The sequence below is a fragment of the Papio anubis genome, chromosome 11 (genome assembly GCF_008728515.1).
Source record: "Papio anubis isolate 15944 chromosome 11, Panubis1.0, whole genome shotgun sequence".
Classification (NCBI taxonomy): Eukaryota; Metazoa; Chordata; class Mammalia; order Primates; family Cercopithecidae; genus Papio; species Papio anubis.
The window spans coordinates 19817752-19836421 of record NC_044986.1 but is presented as its reverse complement, the minus strand read 5'-3'; the positions used below and the strand labels follow the sequence as shown (position 1 = coordinate 19836421).

Below are 18670 nucleotides of genomic sequence, written 5' to 3'. Positions count from 1 at the left end.
AAATAAGGCATGGACTGTCTTAGAAATCTCTTCTTGCTAGGATTCTTAGAGTGATTTGGGGCCCAGCTGGGCTCAGCCATAATGGAATTTGACCTCTCCAAGCCCAGAAACCAGAGGACAATGCTTGTCAAGCTTGCCTGCTTACTCAGCCCATCCCTGGAAAGGAGGAAAGACAAAGGCTTCTCTCCCCTGCAAAGGAGGTGCTTTCAATTAAAACAATGTTTACATTTCTGGCCTTTTGAAACCCTAGAACTCTAGAATCTTCCCAGGTATAGAGCCACAGAAAAGTCTGCCTAGGTCAGAAGTTGCAAATTGGCAGCTTGAAATACACTTTGCTCACAGCTCAAGTTTAATTTAGTGGGTAGAAGATTGGCTCAAAGAGAATTTTAGTTTTATTTTCATTGCTTGGCCACATTTGAAAATCGGAACACAGAACATTTCCCACAAAGATACAGATTCCCAGCTTTTCTTGAAAATCAGACATCTGAGTAGCACTGGGTTCCCATTCTTGGCTGGCACCATGGAGAGGGCTTGCCACTGCTGCTGTTATTAGAAGTTTGAGGCCAGGCGTGCTAGCTCATGCCTGAATCCCAGCACTTTGGGAGGCCAAGGTGGGAGGATTGCTTGAGGCCAGGAGTTTGAGACTAGCAACATAGCAAGACCCTGTCTCTACCAAAAAAAAAAAAAAATTTAATTAAGCAGGTATGGTGGTACATGTCTGTAGTCTCAGCTACTTGGGAGGCTGAGGCAGAAGCATCACTTGAGCCCAGGAGGTGGAGACTGCAATGAGGAGAGAAGGTGCCATTGCATCCTCTCTCAGAAAGAAAGAAAGAAAGAAAGAAAGAAAGAAAGAAAGAAAGAAAGAAAGAAAGAAAGAAAGAAAGAAAGAAGGAAGGAAGGAAGGAAGGAAGGAAGGAAGGAAGGAAGGAAGGAAGGAAGGAAGGAAGGAAAGAAAGAAAGAAAGAAAGAAAGAAAGAAAGCTGAGTTTCCCAGATCCTGCTAGTCCTCTCTCTCTCTCATATTCTTTTTTTTTTTTTTTTTTTTTTTTTTGTAGAGACTGGTTTTTGCTATGTTCCACAGGCTGGTATCGAACTCCTGACCTTAAATGATCCTCTTGCCTTGGCCTCTCAAAGTGCTGAGATGACAGGTGTGAGACATCATGCCTAGCCCCCATACTATCTAGAAGCCTTCCTCTTGACCAGTGTGCATTGTCTGCCTGGTTCTGCCTTAGTGCACTTCTCTGGCTATTGCTCAGAAATGCTGTGGATATTGACTTATCGGAGCCAGTATGAGATGGGCAAGTGACCAGGCTCAGCATCCGATTAATTCAAGCATCCACACCTGCATGGGCTCCAGGACCAAACAAGGCCTTGGATAGGAAGATGGGAGCCACTCTTTTCAAAGCCTCCAGAATGCCAGTCTCTTTCGGGCCTAGTAGAGACTGAAGAGGCATTCCTCCCTCTTACTGCCATCTACACAGTCTTAGAGAAAGGGGAGGGACTGAATTTCCCTGCAAATTCTCATAGTTTTTTTTTTTTTTAACTGATCGGAAGCGCAAGTCCAACTCATTACCTTTAGCAGTGTACACTGGTATTTAGGGAAATCAGGTCGCGGGAAATCACACGCATATATAGGCACAGGTATATTTATATTTTAAATTCATTAGAGTTTCCTAAATGCAAGATCAATTCTGCTGTCACAGAGAAACAGCATGGCAGAATATTCGGCAGCCGGGATTTTAAATAAAACATGCTTTTTCTTCATAATTAATATAACAAGGTTTCCTGGCTTAAGACTTGGCAACGATCCCAGGAAAAATGGTGGGGGGAGGGAGTTGGTGCGCCATGCCTGTGACCCGCAAACAAGTTCCAGGAAAAGTTGATGCTGAGTAAGTTCTCCTCAGTCGGCCCTTCCTGCAGGGGTGCACTCTGAGAAAACAAAACGAACTCACTGACAACAGTGGCTAATAATAATCACAGTAAGAGTAATCACAATAATTAATAGTAGCAGCAACCATTTATGAAGTCTTTACCTGTACCAGATGAGGAATGCTTTATGTTTATTATCTCATTTAAGCTTCCCCCAAACCCTATGAGGCAGGGACCAATGTCATTCTCATTTCATAGACAAGAAACTAAGCATAGAGCAGTTAAATCGTCTACCCAAGATGGCACCTCTGGGAGGTTACAGTTCTGGGATTCAAGGTCTGTCCAACGCGAAGTTCTTTGCTCGTAAGCACTGTGGTTGAGATCATCATGCCTGGCACCACCCAAAGACAAACAAGACCATTCCGTGTGGTATCAAAGGTGTCAAAATGGGCAGCAGCCTGAGACTCCAGCTTCCAGCAGGAGACAAAGTCACTCCCACCTGGACGGTCCCTCAGTAGCCCCGAAGCTTTGCTTTCCAACATCACAAGGATCGAGTCTTGCCAGCTAGCAAACCAGTTCATTCAGTGTTTTCAAAACTTCAGTCATGAATGAAGCCATCTTCAGAAATTCTGCCAATGCCCAAATTAGTTTCTTAATACTTTTGTTAAAGACTCACCTTTTCTCTAAATTGATTTCGTTCTAAAGGAAATTGTCATTACTACAAAGAAAACAAAGTGATGTCGTTGAATTCTAGCTGGCTGCTGGTGACATGCTAAAGCTCTGAGCCTGAAGCAGTTTTCTGCTCCTTACAGGAAAGATCAGCAGGAGGCAGAGGATAGAGACACCAGCACCCCCCAGTCCTTCCCCCTGGTGGGATTGGAAGGACAGTCAACCTGAGAAAAGAAAGACTTTCTCACCCTGTTTCTGTTTTATTCTAATACTGGTATTTCACATCCTGGCTAGGCACCACCTCAATCAACTCAGGTACCCCCAGTGGCTCACATCTGATGCCTTGGAAAGCACAGGAGTGAGCATAGCTTCAGCAGAGGTGGTGCTGATGCCCAGCAGGGGAGTTACCTTCCTGAAACCCTGGGCTATTTGCTGGGGCTGATTGACCAAAAAGGGCAATGTGGGGGCTTATGCTTATATAAGGCAGGCCCCACTCTCAGCTGTGCTTTCGTTTTGTCCACTTGCTTGTCTTATTTTTTTTTTTTTTTTTTTTTTATTTGAGATAAAGTCTCACTCTGTTGCTCAGGCTGGAGTGCAATGGTGCGATCTTGGCTCAATGCAACCTCTGCCTCCCAGGTTAAAGCAATTCTCATGACTCAGCCTCCCAAGTAGCTGGGATTACAGGCACCCTCCACTACGCCCAGCTAATTTTTGTATTCTCGGTAGACACAGGGTTTCACCATCCTGGTCAGGCTGGTCTCAAACTCCTGACCTCAAGTGATCCACCTGCTCTGGCCTCCCAAAGTGCTGGAATTACAGGCGTGAGCCACCGCGCCTGGCCTTTGCTTGCCTTTTAAAAAGTCTTCCAAGAGCATTATCAGATGCAGAATTTTTACCCAGGCTCCTTATCTTGGATGGCCTCACTCCCTAACCTTGAAAGCTCCCCTCCACCACCATCTGTTTGCCCCAAGTCCCTGGGATGAGCCATTTGTACAGGTATTTCTCACCAAGTCTCACCTGCAGAGTAATCACTGCAAATGCCATTCTCCTCCTGAGCAGCCAAAGCTCCTTGAATAAAACACTGGAATTGGGAGAGGGAAGTCTTACTTTTATAATTGGGGAAACTGAGGCACAGAGAAACTCAACAACTTGCACAGGAGCAGAGATAGGCCCTGAGTCCCCTCAGACAGAAGCTTCACATCCAAGAGAGCTTGGTATAACCAAAGTGTGGCCAAGGGCCAGAGTCACCTGGGCACTGGTGGAACATGGGTGTTGTGTTCCCGGCCCACCTCAGACCCATGGACACACAACCTCTGCAGGTGGGCCCCAGGGATCTGTATTTTTATCAAGCTGCCCAGACAATTCTTATGCACATTGAGGTTTAAGAACCAATGTCTTTAAAATGGAAATTCCCCGGATGTACAAATGGGTCTCTTCTCTTTCTGCCCCTTACCCCTGTCCCATCTCTGCCTGCCACTGTCACAGGAAGCTGCAGCTCAGCCCTTAGCTGGGCAGGGTCTGACTGGTCAGCTCTGGGCTTTAGAGCAGGGAAGCTGCACAGAGTCCCTCTGAGCCAGGCACAGGTGACCAGTGTCGGAGCCAGGAGACAGCAGGTGAAGTCACTTCACCATGCTGGGCCTCAGCTTCCTCCTCTGCAGATGAAGGGTCTAAGCCAGTTCCTCTCTACAGTGGCTCCTGGCTCATCACTGTGGTCTGGTGAACAGCTTCACCCAGGTATCCAGGAAGGAAACCATCCACAGGCACTGCTGGCCAGCGTCTTCTCCTTCGGCTTCCACATTTCCCCATGAGAGTCTTTGCCCCCTTGCCCTGAGCTTCAGGTGAAAGCAAAGCTGCCGTGAACCTGCCCGTCTTGAGACGGCATTAAACAACGTGTGCAAAAGCAAGAAGGGCAAGATTCCTGTGCCTAGGAAGGGACGGAGTGGCACCACTTCACACCTATTAGGATGGTTCACTTCATACCTATTAGGATGGCTATCATTTTCAAGAATGGGGAATAACAAGTGTGGGTGACGATGTGGAGAAATTGGAACTCTTACTGGTAGGTATGTAAAATGGTGTGGCCACTGTGGAAAACAGTATGGCGGTCCCCGACAAAGTTAAACGTAGAACTACCCTAGGACCCAGCAATTCCACACCTGAGCACATATCTAAAAGAACTGAAAGCAGAGACGAACAGAAAGCTGTACACCAATGTTCATAGCAGCATTATTCACAATAGCCAAAAGGTGTAAATGACCCATGTCCATCAAGAGATGAATGCATAAACAACATGTGTTTAGATAGATGGAGATGATGGAATACTATTTAGCTGTAAAAAGGAAGGAAAGTTTGATACATGCTACCTAGAAGACCTTGGAAACATGACGCACAGTGAAATAAAGGCAGTCCCAGAAGGACAAATATTGTAGGATCCCGCTTCCATGAGATACTTAGAATTGCCAAATGCGCAGACAGAAAATAGGCTAGAGATTAGCAGGGCTGAGGGAGAAGAAGGAGGCATTTCTGTTCAACGAGTACAGTCTATGTTGGGGATGATGAAAAAGTTTGGGGATTAGAGCGTGGTGATGGGTACACAGCATTGTGAATGTAATTAGTATCACTGAATGGTACACTTACAAATGGTCAAAACGATAAACATGATGTTCTGTATATGTTACCGCAATTTTCAAATAAAAGGACTGAGTGGCTTGGCACAACTGCTCATCTTGGTGTCTTCTAGGATAAAGTTGGTTAGACAGAAAGTCAGGAAGGGGCAGAGAGAGAAGGAGCCAGTGTCTGTGAATCCTACTGATTTATAGTGTAATCTTCTTGGAGGTGGGGAGTGTATACATCTAGTCTATTTTGTCCTATCTTTAATCCAGTGATGATTTCAACTCAGGTTGAAATGACGTCACTTATCTTTGTAGCAGGAGCCAGAGAAGAACAACATGAGGCAGGACTTGGCCTGGGCACTGGCGGCCTCTGCCCTCTGCCACCTCCACTACTCGCTCTGGCCTTGAGCTCTTTGCCCAGCAGGGGGACTGGCCCTGCTGAACTATGCACACTTGTCCCTGTCCACCTTCCAGTCCAGCGGTTGCAAGCCTTAACCATGGCCATAGTGTCTCTAGTCTCTCCTCCCCAGCTGCCCTTGGGAGTAACGCAGTCCCTCCCTGGTGGTTGGCAACATGTGGAGTACCACCAGGCATAGGGTAGAACATGCAAGGAGGAAGGGATGGTGTGATTAGAGTCCCAGCCTTTTACCCAGCAAGCAGAAGATTTCTCTGCTCTTAGTTCATTCTGAGCTGAGCCTCTTTCCCCGAAAGACAATTCTGGCCCCATCTCCCCCGTCACTGCCTCCTAATCCCTCTGAGAACATTTTCTACCAGTGAATTCCCGGAACACATCAACTTAGACTTTTAGGCTTTCTGTTTTGTCTTCCAGAAGTTTTGGAATTCTGGAAGGCAGAGGAAGAATCTTAGTTGAAATAATCACTGGATTAAAGATAGGACAAAATAGATTATATGTATGTGCACCCCACAACCAAGGAGATTACACTGTAAATCAGTAAGACTCAGAGACACGGGATCCTTCTCTCCCCGCCTTCCTCACTAACCAGCCTTAACCTGGGAGGACACCAGACTTTGAGACTCTGGTGGTTTAGGCAGTTTAACATTGCTAAGGGCCTGCTGTTAACCTTGAGGTCAGTGTCCTAAGCCAGGGATCCATTGAGAAATCCCAAGTGTGGAGTAGAAGAAACGGTAGTTGGATCTAGAATGGTCTTTCTAAATATACTACAAAGCAGCTACTTTACCATGTGCGGAAGCAGCAGCGTCCACCCTCTAAGAGAAGATGGCTCAGCTGGGACCATGTGCTATTTTGGCCCTGTTGAAACTAGGAATGGATGTGGTGGGAGAAGTGAGCAGTGGCTTACATGCCTTGTGATCTGGGTGGAGATGTTTGTTAAGATGTATTTACCACACTAGGAGGCTGGTTGAGGCTCAATCTGACTTTTGTACTTTCTCCAGCTGTCACTCGGGCTGAGTAGGCCCTCTCTGTGGCCTGCCAGGCCTAGGCCAGATTAGACAATTTTTTTTTTTTTTTTTTTTTAAAGACAGTCTCACTCTGTCACCCAGGCTGAAGTGCAGGGGCACAATCTCAGCTCACTGCAACCTCCACTTCCCAGGTTCAAGTGATTCTTGTGCCTTAGCCACACGAGTAGCTGGGATTACAGGCACCTGCCACCGTGCCTGGCTAATTTTCGTATTTTTAGTAGAGATGGGTTTTTGCCATGTTGGCCAAGCTGGTCTCCAACTCCTGGCCTCAAGTGATCTGCCCACCTCGGCCTCCCAAAATGTTGGGATTACAGGCGTGAGCCACCACGCCCAGCCCACAGATAGGTCTTTTTATAAAGTGTTCCAAGAACAGTGCCCCTGATTTTGAACCTAGCTCAACAGCTGCCTCTCTTAAGGTTAACGAGCTTTTCTGTTTCTTTCTCCTCCATCCTCGCTTTGTTACTGTGTACACGTGGCAGCTTCCTGGTCCCTCACGGCAATGGTGACTAAGAGCAAGGACTCTGATGTGAGACCGACGCTCTCCTGTCCTGGCTCCAGCATTTTCTAGTTAAGTTATTGTAGACAACTTAATATCTGAAAACATCAGTTTTCTCACCTCTAAAATGGACCTAATCATAACACCTAAATTATGAAGTATTGTGTGCAACAAACAAGACAAAATGCACGCAAAATATTTAGCACAGCTGATGGCACATTGTCAGCTCTAAAGGAATGTGAACTGACATCACAGTTTTCTGCTTCTTAGTTATCTCTTCCTCCTACTCTTGCATCGATCTTTCTCTTTCGATGTGCAAGTCCCAGGAGTAAGGGTTCTTCTTTCCTTGTCTCTGGGGTAAGAGTTAAGGGAATGATGGAATGAAAGGAGGCAAATACTGTGTCCACCCTTCCCACCTGCCATCATCCAGGTTAGTTTCAGGGATCCGGATACAGGCATAAGTAATCCACTATCAGCCGGGACTTTCCCATATGGTCCCCAAATATCCAGCCCAGTGCTGGGGCTACCCGTTTCCACATTGCACCACGGCCCCTCTCTGTGGGTGGACACTGTGGGTCACAAAATGAGTGACTTGCTTCAGATTCCAGCGACCCCCTGACAGGCAGCCCAAGCCCTACATTAGCTTCAGGCTCCTGAAAGCCCAGCCCAGGAAGTCTCGGCTTTCTTTTTGTTTGGTTTCCCTACCAGCGCCAGCTCCTAGGAAGGACACGTCTGCCACCTGCTGGCTGTAGGTAGCATGGCACCCGGCTGTTCCTCAGGCTCCAGCTGGAGCCAGGATGTGCAACGCCGGCCCAGGTGCAGATCCTGGAGGGCCCTTCCATGCTGGACCTTGAGGAAGGATGTCCCTCAAAGTCTTCTGCCCACTTCTTAGGGCATGGCCCATCCTATGCAGTTCAAAGAGAAGAATTTGTAGGGAATCTCCTCAGGACTGGGTGGAGACAGGTCTAGACAGACGGGCCCTGTCCTGAGAAAGGCACAGCAGGGAGAAAGGACCAGGACTAAGGCCCAGATGACTGGAGGTGATGAGGGTGAGATTGAAGGAGGGGTAACCTTTGTCCTTGAGGTCTTAGTGTATTAGTCCATTCTCATGCTTCTAATAAAGACATACCCGAGACTGGGTAATTTATAAAGAAAAAGAGGTTTAATAGACTCACAGTTCCACATGGCTGGGGAGGCCTCACAATCATGGCAGAAGGTAAAAGACACGTCTTACATGGTGGCAGGCAAGACAGTGTGTGCAGGGGAACTGCCCTGTATAAAACCATCAGATCTCATAAGACTTAATTACTATCATGAGAACAGCATGGGAAAAACATGCCCCCATGATTCAATTACCTCCCACATGGTCCCTCCCATGACACATGGGGATTATGGGAGCTACGGTTCAAGATAAGATTTGGGTGGAGACACAGCCAAACCATATTAGGGTCCCCTCATGGCACCTCTCTGGCACTCACCCCCCAGAGACACCCATCTCTGCCAATCCTTGTTCAAGCACCCTAGGTCCAGGAGCACCCCTAAGGCCTGAGCTGCCCTTCCTCTGCCAGGCCTCCCCAGTACCAACCCCCACCCTCAGCCCCAAAACAGAACACCTGTCCCATCTCACTGCCTGCAGAAACAGGGTGTGGGGAGGTGGTTAGCCAGGAAGTCATTAGACAGAGGCACAGTCCCAGATAACAAATGGCCTCTCTTCCTTTTTTTGCATTCCTTTCCCCTCACCAACATGTTATTTTGTAATTTTTCAAACCTACAGGAAAGTGGGAAGAATCATGCAATGAATATTCTTCATCCAGATAGATGCCACAATTGTTAAAATGTCATTATAGTTGCTGTGTCTCTCATTCTCCTGTGTGTGTCTATAGTTGTTTTCTTTGTTTGTTTGCTGAATCATTTGCAAGTAAATTGCAGATATCACTCTAAATACTTCACCAAGCGTCTCTCTTTTTTTTTTTTTTTTTTTTTCCAGACAGAGTCTCTCTCTGTCACCCAGGCTGGAGTGCAGTGGCACAATCTCAGCTCACTGCAAGCTCCGCCTCCCAGGTTCACGCCATTCTCCTGCCTCAGCTTCCCAAGTAGCTGGGACTACAGGCTCCCGCCACCACGCCCGGCTAATTTTTTGCATTTTTAGTGGAGACGGGGTTTTACTGTTAGCCAGGATGGTCTTGATCTCCTGACCTCGTGATCTGCCCACCTCAGCCTCCCAATGTGCTGGGATTACAGGCATGAGCCACCACACTTGGCCACCGTCTCTTAAGAATAAGTACATTTTCCTACAGAACTGCAATGCCATTGTTTACTCTCAAGAAAGTCAACATTGACACAATAATACTGTCTAATATGTCTATATTAAAATTTCCCATTTGTTTCAGTGTCTTAGTCCATTTTGTGTTGCTACGAAGGAATACCTGAGCCTGGGTGACGTATTTTTTTTAAAAAGAGGTTTATTTGGCTTGGATTTCTGAGGGCTGGAAAGTCCAGGATTGGGCAGCTGCTTTTGGAAAGGGCCTCAAGCTGCCTCCACTCATGGCAGAAGGGAAAGGGGAGCCAGTGTGCAGAGATGACATGGCAAGAGGGGAAGCAAGAGGGAGAGGTGGAGGTGCCAGGCTCTTTTTAACAACCAGCTCGCCTAGGAACTAAGAGTGAAATCTTGCTTACCCTGAGGGAGAACACTAATCCATTCGTAATGGATCCACCTCTATGACCCAACATTGAGGCCCCACCTCCAACACTGGGGATCAAATTTCAGCATGAGGTTTGGAGAGGACAAATATCCAAGTCAGCACAAACCACAGCACTCAATGTCTTTTTTGCCATTGTTTTTAAATCTGGGATCCAATTAAGAGTCACACACTGCATTTCGTTGCCATGTCCTTTACTAAAAATACAGTCTTCCCATCTTTTTTTGTCTTTTATGGTGTTGGCATTTTGCTGGAGGCTAGGCTAGGTGTTTTGTAGAATGTCCTGCAATTTAAACCTCACAATTTGGATCTGTCATGTTCCTCATGAATAAATTCAGGGTAAGCATTTTTGCCAAGAATACTATCTGTTGATATTGTACATCCTCAGTACATCGTATTCAGATGCATTATTCTTTTTATTTTTCTTTCCTAATTTATCATCCACCTACTTCCCAAAATCATGTAACGAAGACTACAGTAAAACAGAAAATTAGAAATTCTGCAGAGGGTAGAAGCAGCGAATATACCAAACTGCCTAGCTTGATGTATCATTGATCTCAGCTTTCTGGCAGCCAAGACCCAAAGGGAAAGCTGTCTGGTGGTAGAACTCTCATTTCTTTAAATCAGGGTTCAGCAAACTTTCTTTGTGAAGTGTCAGATAATAAATATTTGGGGTCGTACTTTCTCTCTACAAAAGCAGCCATAAACAAACAGGCATGGTTGTTTTCCAGTAAAACTTTATTTACAAAAACACAACTGCTAGACTTGGTCCAAGAGCCCTTTTTTGCTGACCCCTGATGAAAGTGGAAGAGCGTCCTCCAGGTATTAAATGAGTAAAACTTTATTTTCCGGGTTGAGTACTGCGTATTAAAGGAGCTCTTTATATCATTATTTATTTATTCAGCAAATCTTTTTGAGGAATGCCACATGCCAAGCTTTATGCTAGGTATGGGGTAATACATCAACGACAAAACAGATAAAATCCCTGCCTTTCTGGAGGACAGAGTCTGATGTGAGAGACAGGTGACATGAAAATAAATAAATGTAAAGCTATGCACTGCAATAAGGATCATGGAGGGAATGAACAAGTGCAGTGGCAAAACAATGGGGACAGGGAAATGTTATATTGATGGGATATTTCAGGCAAGATGACGTTTAAACTGAGACCTAGCCAAGGTCATGGAGGAGGGCTTCCAGGCAGCAACAATTGCCAAGGCCCTGAGGTGGGAGGAGTTTAGCTTGTGCCATTTTGAAGCCAGGTGTGGCTGAAGCTTAGTAAGGGGCAATGGGAGGGAGGGGTATGGGAGGAGGTTTGTAGATCATGGCAGGTGTTTGCATTCTATTCTAAGAAAAATGGGAAGCCACTGGAGAGTTTTAAGCATCTGTTCATCCCCAAATCCCCAGGAACTGTCACCTGAAGAAATCACCTAGATTTCAGCACGAATTCCAAATCCTACCACAGCTACGTGACCTCCAAGTCCAAAGTTTCTCATCTGTAAACAAGGCTGGTGCAAGCCTCTTCATAGCGCTGTTATAAGGATGAAATGCAGCAATGCGTATCAGGCAGGGAGTAGATGAAACTCACTGCAACTGATGAGCACGCCAGTACCTGGGCAGCCGTGTTCCAAAGCAAGGACAGGGGCAGACAAGCGACACGACCCCCTGCTGTGGAGAAGGACAATGCTTCAGTGCTCAGCGTGCATAGGTGGTGGGGGGGGCATGTATCTTCAAACAGACCCCATCCCCCTCCCTTCAACTTCCATCCCAGCCACAACCATCAGAAAGCACACAGTGCACCTGCACCCCGTACGGTCTCCCCTGGCTGACACCTGAGGATCACACCTGGCCGAGCCCCGTCTCAACACTGATCTGCTGTGTTGTTTTGTTTTTCAGTTCTCCCTGATGTCTTTATTGGAAAGCCTGGACCCAGGTGAGTGCGCTGATCTCCTGGGGGCTTCCCACCAATCCCAGGCTGGTTCTGGGCTGGAGAAAAAGAGGCCTAAGTATGGAAGTGTTGGAGGGACCCCAGGGTTCAACTGCTTCCAGGGTGTCACAGGCACCTTTGAGAACTTGCCCTCAAAATGTGTGCACCCATAATGCTTCACACAATTTTGAGTTTCCTGTGGACACCACTGAGCCCCGGCTCAGGGTCCCAAGGGAAATACTGCCTACGTAGTTAAAACCCTTGATTTTATAAAGAAACTGAGGCCCAGAGAGGGGACGCAACTTACTCCTGGCCACACAGCGAATTGGAGGCTAAAATGAGGTGAAAGGCCAAGGCAAAGCAAGGGTGAGATGGAACAATGCCTGGCTCCAGGCAGGCCAGCCCTGTGCCACACCCATCCGCTCCACCTCTTTCTGTGGAAGGGCAGCCTCCAGGCTGACCTGGCCTGGTGATACCCTCTCACCAGCACCTCTGCCATTGTCCCCTCTGCCCAAATGGTTTGCTTCCTCAGGCTGAACGCGTCTACCACCCGGCGGGTCCTGTATCTTCACACAGGCTCTCTGTCTCACAGACTCGCTCTCCTATCGTCTCTTTCCTGTGTCCTCAGCCTTGTGCCCACAGCGTGCACAGGCTAGGCAGGGCTACCCCTTCCACATCATCCACTCCTGGTCCTTTGGCTCTGGGGTTGAGTCTCCCTTTGCAGCGCTGAGCCCCGGGGGAGAAAATTCTGCTCACCACTCCATCTGGCCAGAGGCCAACATCCCCACTGGTAGAGATACAGGCTGGTCACCCATGGAGCACCGTAGCCAGGCAGACAACACACAGAGGCTGTGGCCACAGCTGAACCTTGAATCAAGGATTTATTTGGCACAAAGATAGCAGTAACTGGGCCAAATTCAGTTTGACAGTCAATATTCTCCAGCAGCAAACCCCTGGATGGGCAGAAAGATAAGGCCAGGTCTTCGTTCTATCCCAGGTGCTCAGCGGATATTTGTGGAGTTGAGGAGAAATGTATATGGGTATGGCATGTGGGGTTTTGAGAAAATCTGTGTCTTTCCCCAACACGAAGGCTATTCAATGACACATAGTTCAGTTCCTCCGAAGGCACGTATTTCAGAGAGTTATCCCCTAGCTGACGGCCACACCACCACCCACGCAAGGAGTCCAGGAAGGAGCTGAGACCAAGGGGCTGGAAGGGTGGCCTCTTCCCCAGCCTTGAGCACAAACTGCCCAGGCACCACTGAAGGGGATCCTTGGGTCTGATTTTCAGGGATACTGGGCTGTAGAAGCTATGGGGTGACACAGTGGAAGAAAAAGAAGTGCAGAAGACTCAAAGGCCCTTGACTTTACTGCCAGCTGCCAGAAAGTTGTAAGAGACATCTTCAGTGAGTTCATGACACCCTGGAATTGTGCAGTGAACAACTCGAACAACTGTAAGCAGTGGCCCTACTGAACAGAGACCATGGAAAGGGAGTGGAGTTAGCCTATGTGCCCATAGATTTATAGCTTTAATCAAACAGACTGGGAGCTACAGGGTCAGATTTGATCTGCCAACAGGAAGAACTTTCTCACCATCAGAGTTGTCCAGAAATCTGAATGGACCATTGGTTTCTCAGGAGGTAATGAGTTTCCCATCACTGGAGACTTTTAAAGCACAGGCTGAAAAACCACTTATAGGGAGTGAAGAGTATTGAATTTAGCTCTCAAGAGACTGGGCCCTACAAGAACTCTGCCAACAGCTTCAGACAGTTTGGTGTATGAACGAACGGACCCCGAAGCAGACTGCTCCTGGGATCCAGAGTCCATCTCGAGGTGTCATAGCCTCCGAGGAATGGGCTGAGATGTAGACGTTGGGCCTTTTTGCAAAGAGGAGATTCAGTTTAAAAACATCCCTGCTCAGTATCTGACTTAACCTTTCAAAGGGGTTGTGTTTTGATGGTATTTGTCAGCTCCCTGCTGCCTCTAGACAATAGTGTGGCGAAGGAGACCCCATGCTCATGCCCACGGACAAGCTGCTTCTTTGGTTGGTCTCGCTGGAGACAGCGCACGGTGAGGGCCTTGCTGGAGCAGAAGGTGCCCAGTCCACAGTCCCCAATGGGTGGTGGAGGAGGTAGCCAGCAAACAGCACAACTGCCCATCTCCCCAAAGCAGGTGCCACGACAGCCAGCAGGCCTGTGGAAATGCCTCTTCAAAGCTGGCTTGGCTCTGCCCAGCAATGCAGGCTGAGCCCATCCATCAGCTGTCCTACTGCCTGCCAGCGAGAGTCTCTGCTGGGCCTGCCCCGCCAGCCAGATTGGAAGCGTCAAATGCAGGCCGACAGGGCTGAGGTTTGGAGGAGGCCCTCAGAGGAGCCGTCTGTGCCACAGTGATGGATGACGCCAACAGGGGTGACATTCCGGGGAGTTTGATTCCGTTCCACACATCTGGCAAGCTCCTTAACCAGAGCAGCTGCAAAGCCCCCATCGCAGGAACTCTGAGCATTTTCTGAGAGACCCCGAACGTGGACAGAGTTAATCCTGGTCAAGGGACCCAGAACATGAGCTTAAGAAGGTTTCCCAATGCATGTTACTTCCTGAAAGCTAAAACCCATGGAGTTTCATGAAACCCAAACCTATAAGAGGTTCCAGGATCGTAAAAAGGCAAATAAGACTTGGAGTTAGGTAGACCTGGGTTATGATGTCATCTCCTTGGGCCTTCATTTTTCCTTATCTGCAAAATAGGACCTATGCCATAGGGTTGCTTTAGGGTGAAGTAAGATTGTGGGCAACCACATTTATTTAGTTTAGTGTCTGATACTTAGAAAATACTCAGTACATTATAACCTATTATTGGGATAATTTGGCTTAACTCAGGATACTCTCATGATCCTTCATGATAATTTCTAGAAACAGACTCTGAAAACTAGACAAACCCACAAGAATTTCTTTTTATTCTTGATAGAAAATGCTCGAACACCTGCCCCTTTCTTTCCCAAAGCTCTTCCCTTTTCTGTAGCCTAGAGAAACTTACAAATAATCTATGTTTAAACCTGAACTGTTTTTCTACAATCTACCAGTGGCACCAAAATGTATGTCAGGCTGCTGTGCCTCTCTCCCCAGGAAAATATGTGGACGAGTTTCTAGATTTCTACAGAGTTCATCAGGTATTTTCTTTGCCAAGTACATTTGACCCATTTCTCACACAGTTTCTTACTGAAATTCCCTATTTGCTCTGCTTTAAACAGGCACCATCTTTGTGGCCAGTAAAGCTGCATGCAGGCCAATCAGAAGGCAGAAAGGCTTGACCACTAAGGGAAAAATAAATCTGTCAATCACATACATTAACTACAGGTAGGGCTTTGTGCTGGGCACTCTGGGGCTAAAAGAGGAATGGAAATGGCCCTTCCTCTTAAGAAGCTCTCTAGTTGGAGGAAACAAATAAGATAGACCAAATACCCAAGATAGAGGTGCCATCGGAGATCCAGCTATGACACTTAAAACTCTCCAGCCAACTGGGCCACAGAGGAATGCTCTTGTATCTAAAATTCTCAGCCCATTAGCAATCTAATATCAATCAAGTCCTGTGTGTCAGTTTGTTATTATTGCATAATGCACTACCCCAGACTTAGTAGCTTAAACCACTGACCATGTATTTAGGTCACAGTTCTTTGGGTTGACAATCTTGGCTGGGTTCAGCTGGGCAGTTCTTCTGGGCTGCGTCAGGCTCAGTTGATCCTGACTGGGCTTGCTCATGTGTCTGCAGAAGCTGGCAGATTGGCTGGCATCTTATCTTGCTGAATATTGACTGGGCTTTCTTATGTGTCTGAGGCCTCAGCTAGGACCACTAGGCCAGCTGTTGTCCACGTGTTCTCATACGCTCTTGCAGAATAGGCCGAACTGTTCACATGGCAGTCACATGGGTCCAGGATCCGGAGAGAGAGAGAGAGTCAAGAGAGAGCAAGACTTCTTGGGGCCCAGGCTCTGAGCTGGCACACCATCCTTCCATCACACATGCTATTGGCCAAAGCATGTCCTAAGGCCAACCCAGAACCAAGGGCAGGGAAACTGACTCAATCTCTTGGTGGGAGAAACTGAAAAGTCACATTGCAAAGGGCATGGGTACAGGGAGGGGTGGATAATCAAGGGCTATTTTTGTCGTCAGATTGGCTCATACCAAGGCAGAGTTTCACTGTGGAACTTGAGGGCACCAGGCCTAGACTTGGTCACTTCTAGCTCCCTCACCTCTTCACTGCTCTTTAATCTCCTTCCTTAGCTGGCTTTCATCCCCTACCCAACCTTGACTGGAGGCTTCCTTGAGGACAAGGCCACATCCTACTCTTATTTGTATAACTCTCCACCATTCCCAATGCCATCCTGCACCTGGCATAACACTTGGTCCATTGTAGGTTCACAAGACAAGTTACTTATGCAGACAATAGGATTAAGTGCCAACATAATGGGAAAGACAAAATAAGGTTTAAGCCTGGAAGTGGAGAAACCCTCCCAGATGATGCTCTGATAAAGCACCTTCAAATCACATGGCAGCCCATCCCAAATGGAAAGGATCTTGGTGACTTTCCTTGCATATCCACCGGCTAGATGGCTTCTTCCACCCTGGCTATCTGGGGCCACTGAGCTCTGCTGGCTCTATCCATCTCCACTGAGGCCCACTAGAGAATAGGAAGCCTTTCTTAGCAGGAATATGATTCAAAGCCTATGTATTTTATTTCTTCTTTGGCTTCACTGAGAGGTGAGCAGACCTTGTTAATAGGTCTGGATTCAAGTCAAAATCCTCTAACAGACATTTCATTCATCCCTCGTCACCTGGAAAAGTCACACCATACCATCTACATTAGAATCTTCCCCATTTCTAAATATCTGCAAAAGAAGTAATTCTTAATGGCCTCGTCAAGATTAGCCGATCTGACTGCCAACCTGTGGGAGAGATGGGAGAAATTACAGAAGCAACCTAAAGGACACTTATCTATAAATGCCTGTTGGAAAAACAAAAATAAACTCTCCAAAGAAAAAGAAATAACTAAGCAATGCAATCATCTCATTACCAAACCCCATTGTCTCTCCTAAATGTCAGTTTGAAATCTTTCATGTCAAACTCAGAAAAACATTTTTTTTTCTCACTTTCTCCCTCTTTCTCTGCTTTATCATGCTAGATGGAGGAAAACTTTATTTGCTCCAGGAAGACAATGGCCTTATCTTCAACCTGGATCCTCAGCCCTAAAAAGGTGGCCTCCCCTGGGAGCATTTTCATAGTGGGGAAAAGCAGTTCGGGAGAAATAATGAGCAAGCCAAGGGAGTCTTGACTTGACACTGTGATAAACGAAGTGAAACTTTGGCAAGAAACCAGTGTTGGCGTATTCAAAAAAGAAATAAAAAGCTAGTTCCATTTTAATGGGAAATATAAAACAGCCATTGTGCAAAAGTCGATTTTTCAAAAGCCAGAGAGATAAAGACTCTAATAGAATGACTGAGAGACGAGTAAGATAATGTGGTTGATAATCAGGCTTAGGTAAAGTGCCATCCTCCAAGCCATCAGCTCGCTCCGTAGGAGTGCCTTTTCAAGTCAGCTATCTGCATTTGCTCCCGCCTCATTATCATATGCATCTCTGGACAGCTTCCTTGCAGCTTCAACTTGCCGACTTGCCATACTCCCGCCGGCTGGAGAGAGCAAAGTCAACCTGACTTTCTTCAAATCCCAAACTTCCACGGACGTACCAGCCACAGAGCTACCAGGATCTCCCCACAAGGCCCCAGAGAGCAAAGAGCTTGCATCCAGCTAACCTTACACATACCTATTTTTTCCCCAATGACCAGTCTAGTGTAAGGTTTACAACCATAGGCAAGATCCATAAACTTTTACAAGGTTATCCTTGGGAAATTCCTAATGGGCAGGCTGGATACTCAATGGGGATGGTGGGACACATTTTCCCAAGGGTAAGTGTGGGAGTATCCGAGGCCATGTAAGGCACCAGTTGAAACAGTTGAGTGCTGCAGTTGAACTAGTGAGATTTAGGGGTTACATGGAGACAAACTGCCATAGTTCATATCCTGCTCTTTAGTAGCTATGTGACCTTGGCCGAGTTACTCAATCTCTGTCAGCCTCAGGTTTCTCAACTCAGAGTGAACAATACACCTCCTAGATTTTTATGAAAATGAAGTTAGATGGTGCATGTGAAGTGCTTAGCACAGGGCGTGGTACATCGTAAAGGCTCAATAAATGTTATCTGTTAAAATGACTCTGTAGATACTGCTTGGGAGTAGTTTGATGCCATGATCAAAAGGAAAATGATGAGTTTTCTTTGATTTCATTCAACTTGGTGACAAATGAAGTCCCATCAAGAAATATTATTCACAGGATAAGCCAACCAGGCACTCAAGTGTATAGTGTAATCTGACCCCAGGCAGACCCCATGTAAGACCCTGTAGATGTCCTAGGTCCCAGTCCTCTTCCTGCTGTTCAAAGATGAGAAAACCAAGACTTGATAATACAGTTGGCTTATCCAAGGTCAAGGGAGTAGAAAGCTGGGACTTGGCTTCTTCTCTTCACTTCCAATCAGGTGCTCATGACCCTGCTAAATGTCAACACCACCTTGCCTGGTCATAACATCCCCCAAGTGAAAAGATGCAAAGCCTGAGCCCTCCTTTCCACTTCCCTCACTGTGCAGAACTGGAGAGACACATGATTCTTCCTGCAGGAGTTTGAATTCTTTGGGGAAAAGGTGTCCAACTAAATAAAATGCTGACCTATTTAAGTAGAATGATTAGGATTTCTTCTGTCCTGTTACCACTGTGCAGACTGGACCCCTGACCAGTATGACTACAGCTACGAGGATTATAATCCGGAAGAGAATACCAGTAGCACACTTACCCACCCTGAGAATCCTGACTGGTACTACACTGAGGACCAAGCCGGTAGGTACCAAATCTCTTTCAGGGACTCTCCTG

General features: G+C 46.9%; 1 protein-coding gene across 1 annotated transcript in view; it reads left to right on the top strand.

The window, feature by feature from the left end:
• The window catches only part of HABP2 (hyaluronan binding protein 2), a 39216-nt gene that overhangs the window by 5421 nt on the left and 15125 nt on the right, over positions 1–18670 (top strand). Inside the window, exons 3-4 of the mRNA XM_009215380.4 lie at positions 11678–11714; positions 18521–18637. Of these exons, the coding sequence (XP_009213644.1) occupies positions 11678–11714; positions 18521–18637 (154 nt within the window). The remainder of the gene's footprint in view (positions 1–11677; positions 11715–18520; positions 18638–18670) is intronic.